Source organism: Symphalangus syndactylus, chromosome X (assembly GCF_028878055.3).
Source record: "Symphalangus syndactylus isolate Jambi chromosome X, NHGRI_mSymSyn1-v2.1_pri, whole genome shotgun sequence".
NCBI lineage: Eukaryota > Metazoa > Chordata > Mammalia > Primates > Hylobatidae > Symphalangus > Symphalangus syndactylus.
Window position 1 is genome coordinate 90,952,896 of NC_072447.2, and position 15,797 is coordinate 90,968,692.

The 15,797-nt window shown below is 35.8% G+C and overlaps 1 protein-coding gene across 2 annotated transcripts in view; it reads right to left on the reverse strand.

Moving 5' to 3' along the window:
• The window catches only part of POF1B (POF1B actin binding protein), a 105,988-nt gene that overhangs the window by 51,391 nt on the left and 38,800 nt on the right, over window positions 1–15,797 (reverse strand). For both annotated transcript variants that reach the window (XM_055268745.2, XM_055268744.2), the window contains exon 7: window positions 4,318–4,448. In XM_055268745.2, the coding sequence (XP_055124720.1) occupies window positions 4,318–4,448 (131 nt within the window). The remainder of the gene's footprint in view (window positions 1–4,317; window positions 4,449–15,797) is intronic.

The window sequence follows — 15,797 nt, forward strand, 5'->3', positions numbered from 1 at the left end:
GCTCACGCCTGTAATCCCAGTACTTTGGGAGGCCGAGGCGGGCTGCTCACGAGGTCAGGAGATTGAGACCATCCTGGCTAACACGCTGAAACCCTGTCTCTACTAAAAATACAAAAAATTAGCCTGGCAAGGTGGCGAGCGCCTGTAGTCCCAGCTACGCGGGAGGCTGAGGCAGGAGAATGGCATGAAGCTCGGGGGGCGGAGCCTGCAGTGAGCCGAGGTCGCGCCACTGCACTCCAGCTTCGGTGAAAGAGCGAGACTCCGTCTCAAAAAAAAGGAAACCCCATTGTCTCAGCGCAAAATCTCCTTAAGCTGATAAGCAACTTCAGCAAAGTCTCAGGATACAAAATCAATGTACAAAAATCATAAGCATTCTTGTACACAAATAATAGAGAGCCAAATCATGAGTGAACGCCCATTCACAATTGCTTCAAAGAGAATAAAATACCTAGGAATCCAACTTACAAGGGACGTGAAGGACCTCTTCAAGGAGAACTACAAACCACTGCTCAATGAAATAAAAGAGGATACAAACAAATGGAAGAACATTCCATGCTCATGGGTTGAAAGAATCAATATCGTGAAAATGGCCATACTGTCCAAGGTAATTTATAGATTCAATGCCATCCCCATCAAGCTACCAATGACTTTCTTCACAGAATTGGAATAAACTACTTGAAAGTTCATATGGAACCAAAAAAGAGCCCGCATCGCCAAGTCAATCCTAAGCCGAAAGAACAAAGCTGGAAGCATCACGCTACCTGACTTCAAACTATACTACAAGGCTACAGTAACCAAAACAGCATGGTACTGGTACCAAAACAGAGATATAGATCAATGGAACAGAACAGAGCCCTCAGAAATAATGCCACATATCTACAGCTATCTGATCTTTGACAAACCTGACAAAAACAAGAAATGGGAAAAAGATTCCCTATTTAATAAATGGTGCTGGGAAAACTGGCTAGTCATATGTAGAAAGCTGAAACTGGATCCCTTCCTTACACCTTATGCAAAAATTATTTCAAGATGGATTAAAGACTTACATGTTAGACCTAAAACCATAAAAACTCTAGAAGAAAACCTAGGCAATACCATTCAGGACATAGGCATGGGCAAAGCATGGGCAAAAGCAATGGCAACAAAAGCCAAAATTGACAAATGGGATCTAATTAAACTAAAGAGCTTCTGCACAGCAAAAGAAACTACCATCAGCGTGAACAGGCAACCTACAAAATGGGAGAAAGTTTTTGCAAGCTACTCATCTGACAAAAGGCTAATATCCAGAATCTACAATGAACTCAAACAAATTTACAAGAAAAAAAACAAACAACCCCATCAAAAAGTGGGCAAAAGACATGAACAGACACTTCTCAAAAGAAGACATTTATGCAGCCAAAAAACACATGAAAAAATGCTCATCATCACTGGCCATCAGAGAAATGCAAATCAAAACCACAGTGAGATACCATCTCACACCAGTTAGAATGGCCATCATTAAAAAGTCAGGAAACAGGTGCTGGAGAGGATGTGGAGAAATAGGAACACTCTTACACTGTTGGTGGGACTGTAAACTAGTTCAACCATTGTGGAAGCCAGTGTGGTGATTCCTCAGGGCTCTAGAACTAGAAATACCATTTGACCCAGCCATCCCATTACTGGGTATATACCCAAAGTATTATAAATCATGCTGCTATAAAGACACATGCACACGTATGTTTATTGCGGCACTATTCACAATAGCAACGACTTGGAACCAACCCAAATGTCCAACAACGATAGACTGGATTAAGAAAATGTGGCACATATACACCATGGAATACTATGCAGCCATAAAAAATGATGAGTTCATTTCCTTTGCAGGGACATGGATGAAGCTGGAAACCATCATTCTCAGCAAACTATCACAAGGACAAAAAACCAAACACCACATGTTCTCACTCCTAGGTGGGAATTGAACAATGAGAACACATGGACACAGGAAGGGGAACATCACACTCCGGGGACTCTTGTGGGGTGGGGGGAGGGGGGAGGGATAGCATTAGGAGATATACCTAATGCTAAATGACGAGTTAATGGGTGCAGCACACCAACATGGCACATAGATACATATGTAACAAACCTGTACATTGTGCACATGTACCCTAAAACTTAAAGTATAATAATAATAATAAAAAAATGAAAATACATAAATAAATAAAAAGAAAATAGATTTTGTTGGAAAATGAAAAATCAAAAGACTATATCCTACATACTTCTGAATTTTACAGTGTGATACTTTGATAGAAATATTCACAGGGCATGGTTAATGCACAGAAGTAGAGCACCTAGGACAAACTGAAGATTTTGGGAAGGCTTTGCAGAAAAGTTCAGAGATTATAGGTAAAGGAGTACTCAAAAATGTTTGAATCCATCTCAGGCATTTAGTAGCTGTGTGATCTTAATAACTTATTTTCTTTGGGTCTTCATCTGAAAGTTTGTAAGGTTATCATGCAAATTTTGCAAATTAGGTAATATAGATAATACCTAGCACATGGTGGATACTTAACATATAGCTGATTATTACATTAAGGGAAATATTTTAAAATAATGAACATGTGTATAGAGATGAAATCGTTGTTTGGGTAATGGGAAAGAGGGATATTTGTTTGTGTAATGGGTAACGGAGATGGTGTTGATTAGGATAAAACTATGATGAAGGCCAAGTTGAAGACAGAAATCATGCATTTATAATGGCACCAGTTCAAATAAATGGCTCTGCTTTTCTCTAGCAGTGATCAGCTGCATGGGCATAACAATAATGAAGGCATTTGTTCATTCAGCAAATATCTATTGAGCACCACAGTAAACCAGCCACCACACTATGCACCAAGGACATCAGGGTAAATAAAGCAGCCCTCATGGAGCCCTCTGCATTCTAAAGATAGTGGGTGTTGGATGAAGGAGGTGGTGGTCGTTTTTTTTTTTTTCAAAAAAAAAAAAGAGAACAAGGCAGAGAGTTAGAGTAATCCAGAGTTGGGGTTTTGCTAAGTGGGAAGGGCAGTTCAATAAGGAGGCAAAGCAGTTGAGGGTGACAGTAAGATAATGGTTGTAGTCATTAATATGAAAGCAAGAAAAATCAGGTGGGAGGGAGCTAATACATGGAGAAAAGACAAGATGTACAAGAGATTAAAAGAGAATACATTACAGACACCAAAATATTAACATGGAAAAATATATACTATATATATTTGAATGAGAAAACGTACAAAATAGTATATATGGTGTCATCCCATTTACATTAACCTATATATTATATAAAATTATATATTATTTAAAATCTAAGAAGTAGAAGAATCTAGTTAGTGAAAAGTCTGAATTAGAAAATATTCTATGGACTTTCCTTTATCTTCCAAATTATTTTGAATTTGTGGAGCTTTCCTAGATTTTGCCTGACAGATGGCCACAGATATGCTGTAACTATATAGTAGAAGGCACCTTTTGGGGTGTAGCTTATAGAATTCATTTCATAACAAAATATGGTCTCATCTACACATGAACAGTTGATAAGTTTTTAATGAATATCTATTTAAATCTATATAATTTAAATCTATATAATTTAAATTATATAGATTTAAATCTATATAATTTTATATTGTGTTATATAAAATTATGTTTGTTTATATCTATTGATATATTTTTAATTTAATGTAATAGATAATAATATACAAAGTTTATATATAATATATGACATATCAAATATATTTTAAACTCTGGCCTACATATGTTGAAATCACATAAGTGGAAGACAAACAGTGGTGTGTTGGCAGTAGGACGGTACCTAATACCGTCAGTGTGATACCTTAAAACAAGTTATAGTATGCCATGCATTTTTGAGCTCCTTGCCCAAGATGTTGCTTGTGCCATGAAAGTACATCACAAAGGAAGGTACATGGAATTCTTTACTAATCCTAAAAGGGCTTGTGTTTTTTGTCTGGTGATTTTTATAATCTACATTAACTCTTAAAATGAGACATTTGCTCATATCTGCCCTGTTACCCGGGGGGAGGGAGGAGGGATAGCATTAGGAGATATACCTAATGTAAATAACGAGTTAATGGATGCAGCACACCAACATGGCACATGTATACATATGTAACAAACCTGCACGTTGTGCACATGTACCCTAGAACTTAAAGTATAATAAAAAAAATAAAAAAATAGAAAGTACTAGAGTTTTTGCTGTGAACGTAAAACTGAAGTCTATTTTTAAAGTACTAGAATGTTGTAAAATGTTTGGTAGCTACAACATCAAGGCAAATAATATGTTTACAGTACCTTCCTCCAATTCTCTGCAAATGTTCTAATAAGCAGTGATATAGATCCGTATTCTTACGGCTCAGATCAGCAAGCAACTCTCCAAAATATCTGGGGTCCAATTTTTCGGGGCCATCATCCTGAATTATCACCTGAAGCAAACATCAATTACAATTGTAAGCAATATTAAGTTTTTCTAAGTTCATAGATATTTTTATGTGAAGCGAAAGAAAGATAACCTATTAAAGTCATCACATAAATCAAGCCATTTTTTTCAGAGATACATTTTTTAATGTGGGAGAAATTTAAAGAAAAATCAACATTGCAAAGGCAATTTCAACTTCATTTCACTCGATTCTCGAATGAAAGCGAAACTTGAATAGCATAAACATTCTTGAATATAGGCACTTAAATAAAACAGCAAAATGAGTAAATTAAATCACATGGCTTATTCATATGTCTCCTGTGGAAAAAGAAAATGTGAATTATATTTTTTATTAATTTTTAAAATTAAAAATTAATTGAAACATAATAAGGGTACATATTTATGAGTTTTAGTATGCTATTTCAATACCTGCATACAATCTGTAATAATCAAATCAGGATAATAGCATATCCATCATCTCAAACAATAATCATTTCTTCATGGTGAGAACATTTAAAATCCTCTCTGCTAGATATTTGAAAATATAGAGTAAATTTCTGTTAGCTATAGTCTCCCTACAGTGTTACAGAACACTGGAACTTATTTTTTCTATATAGTGGTGGTTTTGGATTTGTTAACCAATCTCTTCCTATACTTTCTTCCTCCTCCCTTCTAAGCCTCTTGCTACCACTATTCTACTTTCTACTTGCATGACATCAATATATTTATATATTTAGCTCCCCCATATAAGTGAGAACATGTGATATTTATCTTTCTGTGGTCTGCTTATTTCAGTTTACATAATGTCCTCCAGGCTTATCAATGTTGCCCAAATGACAGGATTTTATTCCTTTTTATGGCTGAATATACTCCATTGTGTACATTGTGTATATACATACCATATTTTCCTTATCCACTTATCCATTGATGGACACTTAGGTTGATTTCATATCTTGGATATTGTTAATAGTGCTGCAATCAACATGGGAGTGCAGATATATCTTCGACATACTGATTTTTAAATTATACTGACTATAGAAGAATTACTTCCAGTTGGACTTGCATATTCTAAGTGAAAGTCAGCCTGATTTGTTAGTATATCTTAAAGGTAGATAAATAAACCTACTCAATTCAATGTGTTTTAACGTATTTCTTGTTTGACTTCCCCCGTTTATTATTTAAAGCCAATATTTAGTCAGTCTCACATGGGAAAGAGTAGCTCAGGGCCAACTGTAGAGCACTCATAGACTTCAGAGACATTTGAAATCCTAGACGCAAATTACTATAAACAGTGTCCTAAATAAGACACATTCTATTGGCTTCCTATTCTTGGGTATCAATCTTTTCAATACTATTGGGCACTGTGGCTCCCATCCCCAAAACTCACTGCCTGGAGGATAATAATTTACGTTACACTCCATACTACTTTCAACATTGCATGTGAAACCAAGTGCCCTAAAAACACATTTATTCTTAAGCATATAGATGGTAAATGGATTTGAATTTGACTACTGATACTTCCTTTTCAACCCTCCTCTGAATGCAGACCTTAAAAAACTGTACATTCTAAGGCGAATGGAAGAATTGCAAAGTAAGCAAAGATAAGTTTTCATAATCACATCTGTGACACAAAAATCGTTCATAAATATTGGTCAGTGAAAAAAAGTGAGACACAAAAAAAGTGTAGTATCATCACATTTTTGTTCAGTCTAGATGAATATACCACAATGTTAGTTATCTTGTCCATGTACCCTTTGGAGTTGCTTTCCTGAGTAAATAATGATTATTTCTTAAAAAGAATAAAATCTCACATGTGAAGGCATGAGTAGATGGGTAAACCTGTAAAGTCAATATTATCACAGAGTATGTTTAAATATCATAGAATTAACAAGTAGTGCATATATAGAGATGTAGATATATGAAAATAGATATAGATTCATACGTCTGTATCTACATATTCTATATAAAACCTTTAAATATTTACATAAACATAAATTTATTTTTTTCCCAGTACATTCTCTCCTTCAGCCATAGTAGATTTCACTCTTTGGGGCACACACCATACATTCCTGCCCCTAGGATTTTACTCACATTGTTTTCTGCTTAAATACCCTCTGTCCTTCTTGTTGTGTATCCAAATCTTACCCATCCTTTGAAACTCATCTCAAAATCTACCATATCCATGAAAACTAAAACTATGCCAGCCAACAAGCTAATTCAATTCAGCTCTTTGTGCTCAATTATTTTGAATTGTTTTATTATACAGATGTAAGTCTTGTTTTCTCAGCACCCTCCTTTTACCACAAAAGAAATAAACAAAAATGAGTCATACTTTTTGGTATATTTGATAGTATTTAATACAATACTGATTAAATACTCTACAGCTGCTCACTAAAACTTGTTGCATTGAAAGAAATCATCTATCTGATTGGAACTGCCCCCAAGTGCTAGTAATTCTGGAATTTTTTTACAGATTTCTCTCTTAAAGCCGCCAACAACAACAACAGCAACAACAACAAATGGTTAACAAAGTCAGCAAAAGTATAGGCAGCCCTTCCTTAGGAATACCATGGTGATCCCTTGTACCTTCCCTACCAGGAAGAGTCAGTATCATCACACAGTCTAATTGGAGCAACTAAACTGAACTCCTTGTAGAGTTGGAGGCTGGTATTTGAGTTCTACGTAGACTTCTGGATAATGTCCATCAGATTCTCAGTGATTGACTCCTCTCAGGAAATGAAAGTCAAAAGCAGGTAAGTCGTTATTCAGAATTATGTCTCATTTAAACAGTCAATGTGTTTAGGAAAATCATAAGATAAGGACCAAACCAGCCCTTTTGGAATCCATAATCCATGGTTCAAATTTGGGAGGGGAGAGGACTGAGGGAATTAAAACTCTCATCTATTGTTAAGTCAGGACTATTACTCAAGACCAAGGTGAAATTTCCTAACCATAAACTGTGTCGTGCTAGTTAGCAATATTTTCCATTACTAAATCACAGCTCTTTGGAGTTTCTTAATTTTAATGGAACTATTTGTGGGTGTGTTTTGACATAGCTTTTAGAGTTGGCTCAAAGCTATCTTTTTTGTTGTCTTGAGAAAGCCAAGATAGAAGTCGTCCCAAGGATACATGAGTGCCTTGGGCCAGAATAATGGTAGCAGTAATGGATAGAAGTTTTCTCCCCGTTACAATACTGACTTGAAATATAGCAGCACCTCATATATACTCATCTGCCTGATGAATGAGAGCTATCTCAAATGTTAATCTTGGATAATTAATTTAGTTGTTTATCTATAATCAAGGAAGGAATACAGGCTGTGCTGAAGAATATAAACATATACAGATATAAAAACATGACAATTTTCTAAAAAATTACAAAAATTGTTAGATTCGTGAGCATGCATCAATGAAGTACGTTTAATCAGATCATTATTTGACTATAATAACTGCCAGTCTAATTCCTTGTCTCTAATTATAGATGAGAAGCCCATGATGATAATTGCTCCAGCAAACTCAAGGCAAAGCAACAATGCTTAAGTGTGCAACCAGAGGCAAATTAGTGTCCATTTTCCAGAAAAATCTGTAGAAAGGAAGTAATTTCAAAAGAAAGTCATTTCTGAAGAGAAATGACAAACCTCACCTCACTACTGCCTTGGAAGTTCTTGACCTAGTTCCAATTTGGGGTGTTGTTTCATATTTGTGGTCTATGAGTAGTAGGTGGACTTTTCTTGCTAGCCTCCACACTTTATAAACTTTCATATTCAAAGGCAACACACTTAACCAACCATATTTACATAGTTCAGTGGTAGTGATTATAAGGCACAATCAATAGTTGCTGATTTCAGCTGAGCTATCTATATTCTCTTGACTGGTTTCCCTTCAGCTTAAGAACAAACATTTGTGAGAATGCTTCTCAGGGGTAGGGATAGTTTGTAGTCAACGAACAAATGACAATCCAATAGAACAGTCTTGGCTTAATTAAATTTATTCCTACTAGGTAACTGGCTTAAATATGTGCATGTTTCACCTATTTAGAAGGGTTGTTTAGAGATTATAAAGCACTTAAAATGCCATGTTATATAAAAGCAATTATATCTAAGTAACTAAACTCCTAAAAGGTCATGAAAATATTAAGTAATAAGATCTGCTGTATTAAGATCCAACTGGGTAGTAAGTTTTGAATTGTTGCATGGCAATGTAAAACCTCACTATTAGTAAAAATGTTATAACGTATAGATTATATATATATGTCCAGCAAAAATTATAAGGATATGGTGACAGTTTTGGATGTATAAGATTACTACTTGATTTTGCCTTGATTTGGAACATTTAATATCTGTTAGACTGATTCAAACATAGTTAATCCAGTGGGCATTAATCCTTGACAAAATTAAATGCATTTTGGATACAATGTCATTTGGCTAATGAGGTAAAAATAAATAATTGGTCTCTCCCTATTTTATACCAGGAGTAGCAATTCTAACAAGAGAAAAAGTAAAAGGATATTAGGTTCTGAAAATCCTCACTATTATTTTAATCTATGTAGATATTTTAATAAAGAAATGATGCTACCTAGTGCATATTAGATTATCTTTTATATTTTTTCTTTTTCTTTAATTTTTAATTTTTGTGTGTATACAGTAGATGTACATATTTATGGGATATATGAGATATTTTCATACAGGCATACAATATGTAATAATCACATCAAGCTAAATGGGGTATCCATCACCTTAAGTATTTATGCTTTCTCTGTGTTACAAACAATTCATAATGCTCTTTTAGTTATTTTTAAATGTACAATTAAATTATTGTTGATTATAGTTACACTGTTTTTCTATCAAATACTAGATCTTATTCTTTCTAATTCTTTTTTGTGCCCATTAACAATCCCTAATACTCTCTCACCCCCGCCCCACTACCCTTCTCAACCTCTGGTAACCATACTTTACTCTCTATCTCCATGAGTTCTAATGTTTTATGTTTTAGTTTCCACAAATAAGTGAAAACATGTGATACTTGTTTTTCTCTGCCTGGCTTATTTCACTTAACATAATGTCCTCCTTTTCCACCCATGTTATTGTAACTGACAGGATATCATTCTTTTTATGGCTGAATAGTACTTCATTGTGTATATGTACCAAATTTTCTTTATCCATTAGACTCTTGGATAAAGAAAATTTTTAGATTCCTTCCAAATGTTGGTTATTTATTTTCTTTTATGTATATACCCAGCAGTGGAATTGCTGGATCATATGGTAGCTCTATTTTTAGTTTTTTGAGGAACCTCCAAACTGTTCTCCATAGTAGTTGCACTAATTTACATTCCCACCAACAGTGTACTATGGTTCCCTTTTCTCCACATACTCACCAGCATGTGTTATTGCCTGTCTTTTAGATAAAATCCATTTTAATTGGGGTGAGATAATCTCTCACTGTAGTTTTGATTTGCATTTCTCTGATGATCAATGATGTTGAGCACATTTTTACACCTCCCATTTGCCATTTGTACACCTTCTATTGAGAAATCTCTACTCAGATATTTGGCCCATTTTAAAAAAATTAAATTATTAGATTTTTTCCTATTGTTTGAGCTCCTCATATATTCTGGTTATTACCTCCTTGTCAGATGGGTAGTATGCAAATATTTTCTTTCACGCTGTGGGTTGTCTCTTCACAAGTTAAAAGCTGTACAGAAGATTTTAACTGGATGTAATCCCATTTGTTCATTTTTGCTTCAGTTGTTTGTGCTTCTGGGTTATTACTCAAGAAATCTTTGCCCAGTCCAATGTCCTGGATATTCTCCTCAATGTTTTCTTGTAGTAGTTTCATAGTTTGAGGCATTAGATTTATGTCTTTAGTCCATTTTGATTTTATTCTTGTATATGGTGAGATATAGAGGTTTAATTTCATCCTTTGCATATGGATACCTAGTTTTCCCAGCACAGTTTGTGGAAGAAACTGTCCTTTTCCCAATGCGTGTTCATGGCACCTTGGTTGAAAATGAGTTCACTATAGATACATGAATTTGTTTCTGCGTTCTCTATTCTATTCCATTCATCTATGTGTCTGTTTTATGCCATTACCAGGCTATTTTACCAGGTTACTGTAGCTCTGCAGTATAATTTGAAGTCAGTTGAGTTCTGCCCAATTTTGGCAGCACTGAGTTCCAATGCAAAGTCCCACACTCACCTTGCTCTCCCTCCCTCAAGCACACAGATTCTCTCTCCCTGCCACACAGCCTCTGTCAGGTTATGAGGGATGGGTGGCATCAGCAATTCAAGACTGTTTTTCCTACCCTCATCAGTGCCTCTTTCAGTGATACGAAGTTACATTCAGGTACTGTGATCACTCACCTAATTTTTGGTTCTTATGAAGATGCATTTTTTTTGTATGTAGCTAGTTGTTAATTTTGGTGTTCCTGTAGGGAGGACAATCGGTGGAAGTTTCTCTTTGTCCATCTTGCCCCACCTTCTGGTTCATATTAGATTTTCAACACATGTTGTCACTGAATTGAATGTACTCTACAATAGTCACAATTCTAAAATGAAGACTTCTTTAACTATAACAGTTCTGTACTTGAAATAAAGAACTAATTTAACTTTCTATGTGAAAAAACATAGATAGCAAAGTGTTGCAATGAAAAAAGAATTGAATTTGAGAACAAATGTGAAGCTTCCACTTCCCATTTGTGAGTTAAGTAAATTGCTTAACTTCTCTGTGCCTGTATTTCTCAACTGTATTATGTAGGCAATTTAGTACTTATTTTATAAAATTGCAGAAGGCATCAAATAAAATTAAATAGGGGGGGAAATGCTCAGTAAATTATTAAACAATTGTGCAAAGAGTTTTCTTTAATTTAAGGCATATGTACAGTTTGCTACTGAAATGACAGAAGAAATGAAAGACAATTGCCTCATTTTCTATAAGACTCTCAGCTGCCTGGGAGTAGAGATACTGTTGTTTTTTAAGTTCTAGTGCCTAGCATGGTGCTTGAATATAATAAGTCCTAAGTAAACATTTGTTGGATAAAAATATTTTTATCACCATAAAAATAATAATAATGCTGATTCTGCATCAACTCATCTTGTTCATCAAAAGAAATATTAAGGACATCCCTTTTAATAGCCTAATCTTTCAAGGTAAGTAAGTAGTGAGAAAGTTGATTATAATAAAGGATAAAATTGGAGCTACATATTAAGCAGAACAGAGGGAAAAGCACTGGTTGTAAGAGGTGCTTTAACAAATCACACTGAAATGGATTTAGTGAAACTTATGCAAAGTTATTCTCACTTCCTTTTGGTGTGTGAGTGTGTGTTTCCAGTTTGACATTCTTCTTTTCCAAACCAATTAAAAACAATGTAGGTGGTTTGGGTTGTAATTTTATAATGAGTATAAGTGACTGAATCATAACATTTGAACGGCGTAAATTATTCTTTCTCATGGGAAAATAAAATGTATGATATTTTCTTGTACTACAAAGTGAGTATCAAGAATTTGCAAACCTTTTTCTCATAAACAATGGGAATTCTGCAACAAGGGCTCTAACGAGAGCTACAGATCAAATGCTAAGAGTTCCAAGAAGAAAACCTAACTTTCAGCTGTATGAGAGAGGTTGTATGAAGAAAGAATCATCAAACTGTGACAACTGATTAGGTGTGGAGTGGCAAAGTAGACAGAACAGTAAAAAAAGATGTTAAATATTAAGACTAGTAAATAAAGCACTGGATATATCATTAATAGATGAGAAAGAGTGAAAAGCTCATATGATTCGTTTGAGATGACTGTGGGACAGTCAAGTAGAGATGTCAGTTAGGCAATTAAAAATGATGCATTGGAGCTGAGAAAGTTTTGGGTGTTGTCCATACAAAAGTAGTAGCAAACGTCAAGATTTTATATCATGTTGTCAAGGGATAGAGGGTAGAGAAAAAAGAAGGGGGGCTGTATTAGTCTGTTCTCATGCTGCTGATAAAGACATACTTGAGAATGGACAATTTATAAAAGGAAGAGGTTTAATGGACTAACAGTTCCACATGGCTTAGGAGGCCTCACAATCATGGTGGGAGATAAGGAAGACCAAGCCATGTCTCACATGGATGGCAGCAGGCAAAAAGAGAGAGCTTGTGTGGGGAAACTCCCTCTTATAAAACCATCAGATCTCATGAGACTTACTCACTATCACAAGAATAGCATGGGAAAGACCTGTCCCCATGATACAGTTATCTCCCACTGGGTCCCTCCCACAACACATGATCATTCAAGATGAGACTTTGGTGGGTACACAGCCAAACTATATCAGGGGCCAAGAACACGTCCTTGGAGAAGAGGTCCAGATGAAAGAAGAAAGAAGTGCCTGAGAAGAAGCCATAGAAGCTGCAGTACAGTATAATGGAAAGAAAGATATCAAGAATAGAATAGATTAGCAGTGCTAAATGCAGTAGAACTGAAACAAAATGAGGGGCAAGAAAAGTAAGTGGGATTCCGCAACTTGGAGGTCAATAAAAGCAGTTTCAGGAACATAGTGAAGCTAGAATCTGGTTTGCAGTGTTGAGGAATGTGTGAGTAGTGAGAATATAGCATCTGAGAGTATGCCTCCCTCCTTTGGAAATTTTTCAGATGAAAGGAACAAAAGAGATGAGATTATAAGTCAATAGAATGGTAGGGTCACAAAGGGAGTCACCCTGATCACAAAGTTAGAGTCTTCATTCTTGAAGATCGAAAGAATCAGAAGTTTGCTGAAGGTATAGAAAAATTTTTCAGTAAAGTGGAGCATTGAAGGAATTCATGTGGTGAACCAAAATCGTGGTCCCTGGGCCAGTAAAGTAGCATTAGGGTAACCAGGGAACTTGAAAATGCAGATTGTCAGGCCCCAGCAATCTCTCCTTAAATAATTCTTCCAATTGATTCTGGTGCCCACTAAAGTTTGAGTTCCACCATCCATTGTTAGTAGAAGGCAAGGCTACCTGCAGAGAGGGAGACATCAGCAGTGAGACTTGCAGTATAAGCAGGGTGGGACACATAAGAATTAGACATTGAAGACTGGTAATGAGTTGATTAGAATCAATTAAAAAGGCTCTTTAACAATGGTGGGAGTCCAGAAAGACCGAGACAATCTGTACTAGACTAAATTGGTTTAGTCTGAAGACTTTCTCTAGTATACAAAGAAGTCAAAATCTAGGGGCACAGAAGGTGGATGGCAGCCTACACAAAGCAAAGGATCAGCAAAGTGATGCCAGTAAAAGGAGAAGGGATTCTAGCAAGATCATTGCTGAACTGGCTGACAATGGAAACCAGTGTGGCTTAGAATTGAGGGCTGGAGAGTTTGGTGAAGGTGACATTAAACAGAAATGAGAGAGTAAGAGACAAAATAAGAATGTGATGGCAAGAGAAAGAGACATTCAGAATCCCAGGTTAAACAGTTTCAAGTGAAGATATAAATTCAAGGACTGGCCAAAGGCTATGTGAACTAAAGATGTAGAAATGAAAAAAATTGAGAGTGAGGAAGAACCATGAAGACAGTGTGGGAAAGGGTACTGATGTGGGTGGCGAAGTTCTTATAGATGATTCTAGATTCAGCAGGAAGTGGAGAGAAGATTGTAAGTTGGCTGATGAAACTGTTGAAAGACAGAGAGAGTGACCAAAATGTCAGTAGAGAGTGATAATTCAAACCAAGGCGGGTGGTGTACATGGATTACAGAGTTTCAAGGAGAGTAGAAAGCTGATAAGGGATAATTGATCAATAGGAACCAGAACATTTGTGTATTGAGAAAAGAATTAACAATAGATACACAAAAACCAAGCAAATGAAAAAAATTAGAGAATTATTAACACCAGCAAAAAGTTGTGCGAATAAAAGAAGCAAAATAATACACAATTTGGTTCAGCAGTAAATGATATTTTATAGCAATAATAATATAAACACTGAACACTGATTTACCAAAAATAAATGGAGATTTAACTATATTGGGAGGATGGAAGGGATGAAAACAGTTGGAAGAGAGATTAATTAAACCTTTGTGTGTCAGAATTATCAACAGATAATATATAACACTGATAAATCAAGACATAGCAGCATAAGTATATCCATACTATAAGTTTATGCATACTAAAAATACATGCATGCCATTTAGCTTTATATATAGCTATTTAGCTAAATGCAAGTAAATATCACAAGACGAAGCTAACAATTGAAAATGATTGGCCGGGCGCGGTGGCTCACGCCTGTAATCCCAGCACTTTGGGAGGCTGAGGCAGGCAGATCACAAGGTCAGGAGATCGAAACCATCCTGGCTAATGCGGTGAAACCTCGTCTCTACTAAAAATACAAAAAAATTAGCCGGGCGTAGTGGCGGGCGCCTGTAGTCCCAGCTACTCGGGAGGTTGAGGCAGGAGAATGGCGTGAACCCGGGAGGTAGAGCTTGCAGTGAGCAGAGATCATGCCACTGCACTCCAGCCTGGGCGACAGAGCGAGACTCCGTCTCAAAAAAAAAAAAAATAAATAAATAAATAAATAAAATAAAAAAAAGAAAATCATTGCCTCTGGGGATCAGCTCTGGGTGGTGAAGAGGGTAGGGACAGGGAATTGCTGTTTATTATATGCCTTTTACTACTATTTGGCCTTTTAAACTATGTACATATATTACTTTAACTAAAAAACTAATTTATAAAAAAGCAAATAAGTAACAATGTGTTAAAAAGAAAGTTGAGTTTGCCATAAAACAATAGTTCTAAAAGGTTTCATAGTAAGAGGCTGCAGAGGTTGCAGAAGACAGATAAGGTTGTGTTGGGAAAAGATAGGCCCCAAATGGACACTAATTAAATTTGTGGAAGCAACAGCAGGGGATACAAGTTTACATAAAAGGCACTCATTTTTAGTAATGGGATTGAAGAGGGCAATAAACATGGAGAGGAACTTGAGCCACCTGTTAATGAGCGAGGGGATAGACAGAACTGCTGAGTTTATTGAACTAACCAGCCCTGAAATTCTATCATTGGTGAATGACATGCTAAATAAACATTATAGCGAGCTTCCCAGAGACCTGCCAGAAAAAGCACCTGACACTAAGATCTGATTTTTTTTTGTCAATTCATTAAAGGCATCACATCACAAATTGGAGTATTTTTCATTGGCAATAGCACTATCCAGGTGATCAGGACTGTTCCCTTTACATCTTCCCATGACTACAGAAGACTTCCCTGAATCCTTAAGCCAAGTGGAAGAGAGTTGCACACACACTATATACACTTATTTGAATATTTCTTACAAACACCACCTATATGACAACTTGTATAATGAGTTCAGCTGAGCTTTTCCCTGTCATCAACAAGTATAAAATTATCTGTTCCTTGCTAATGA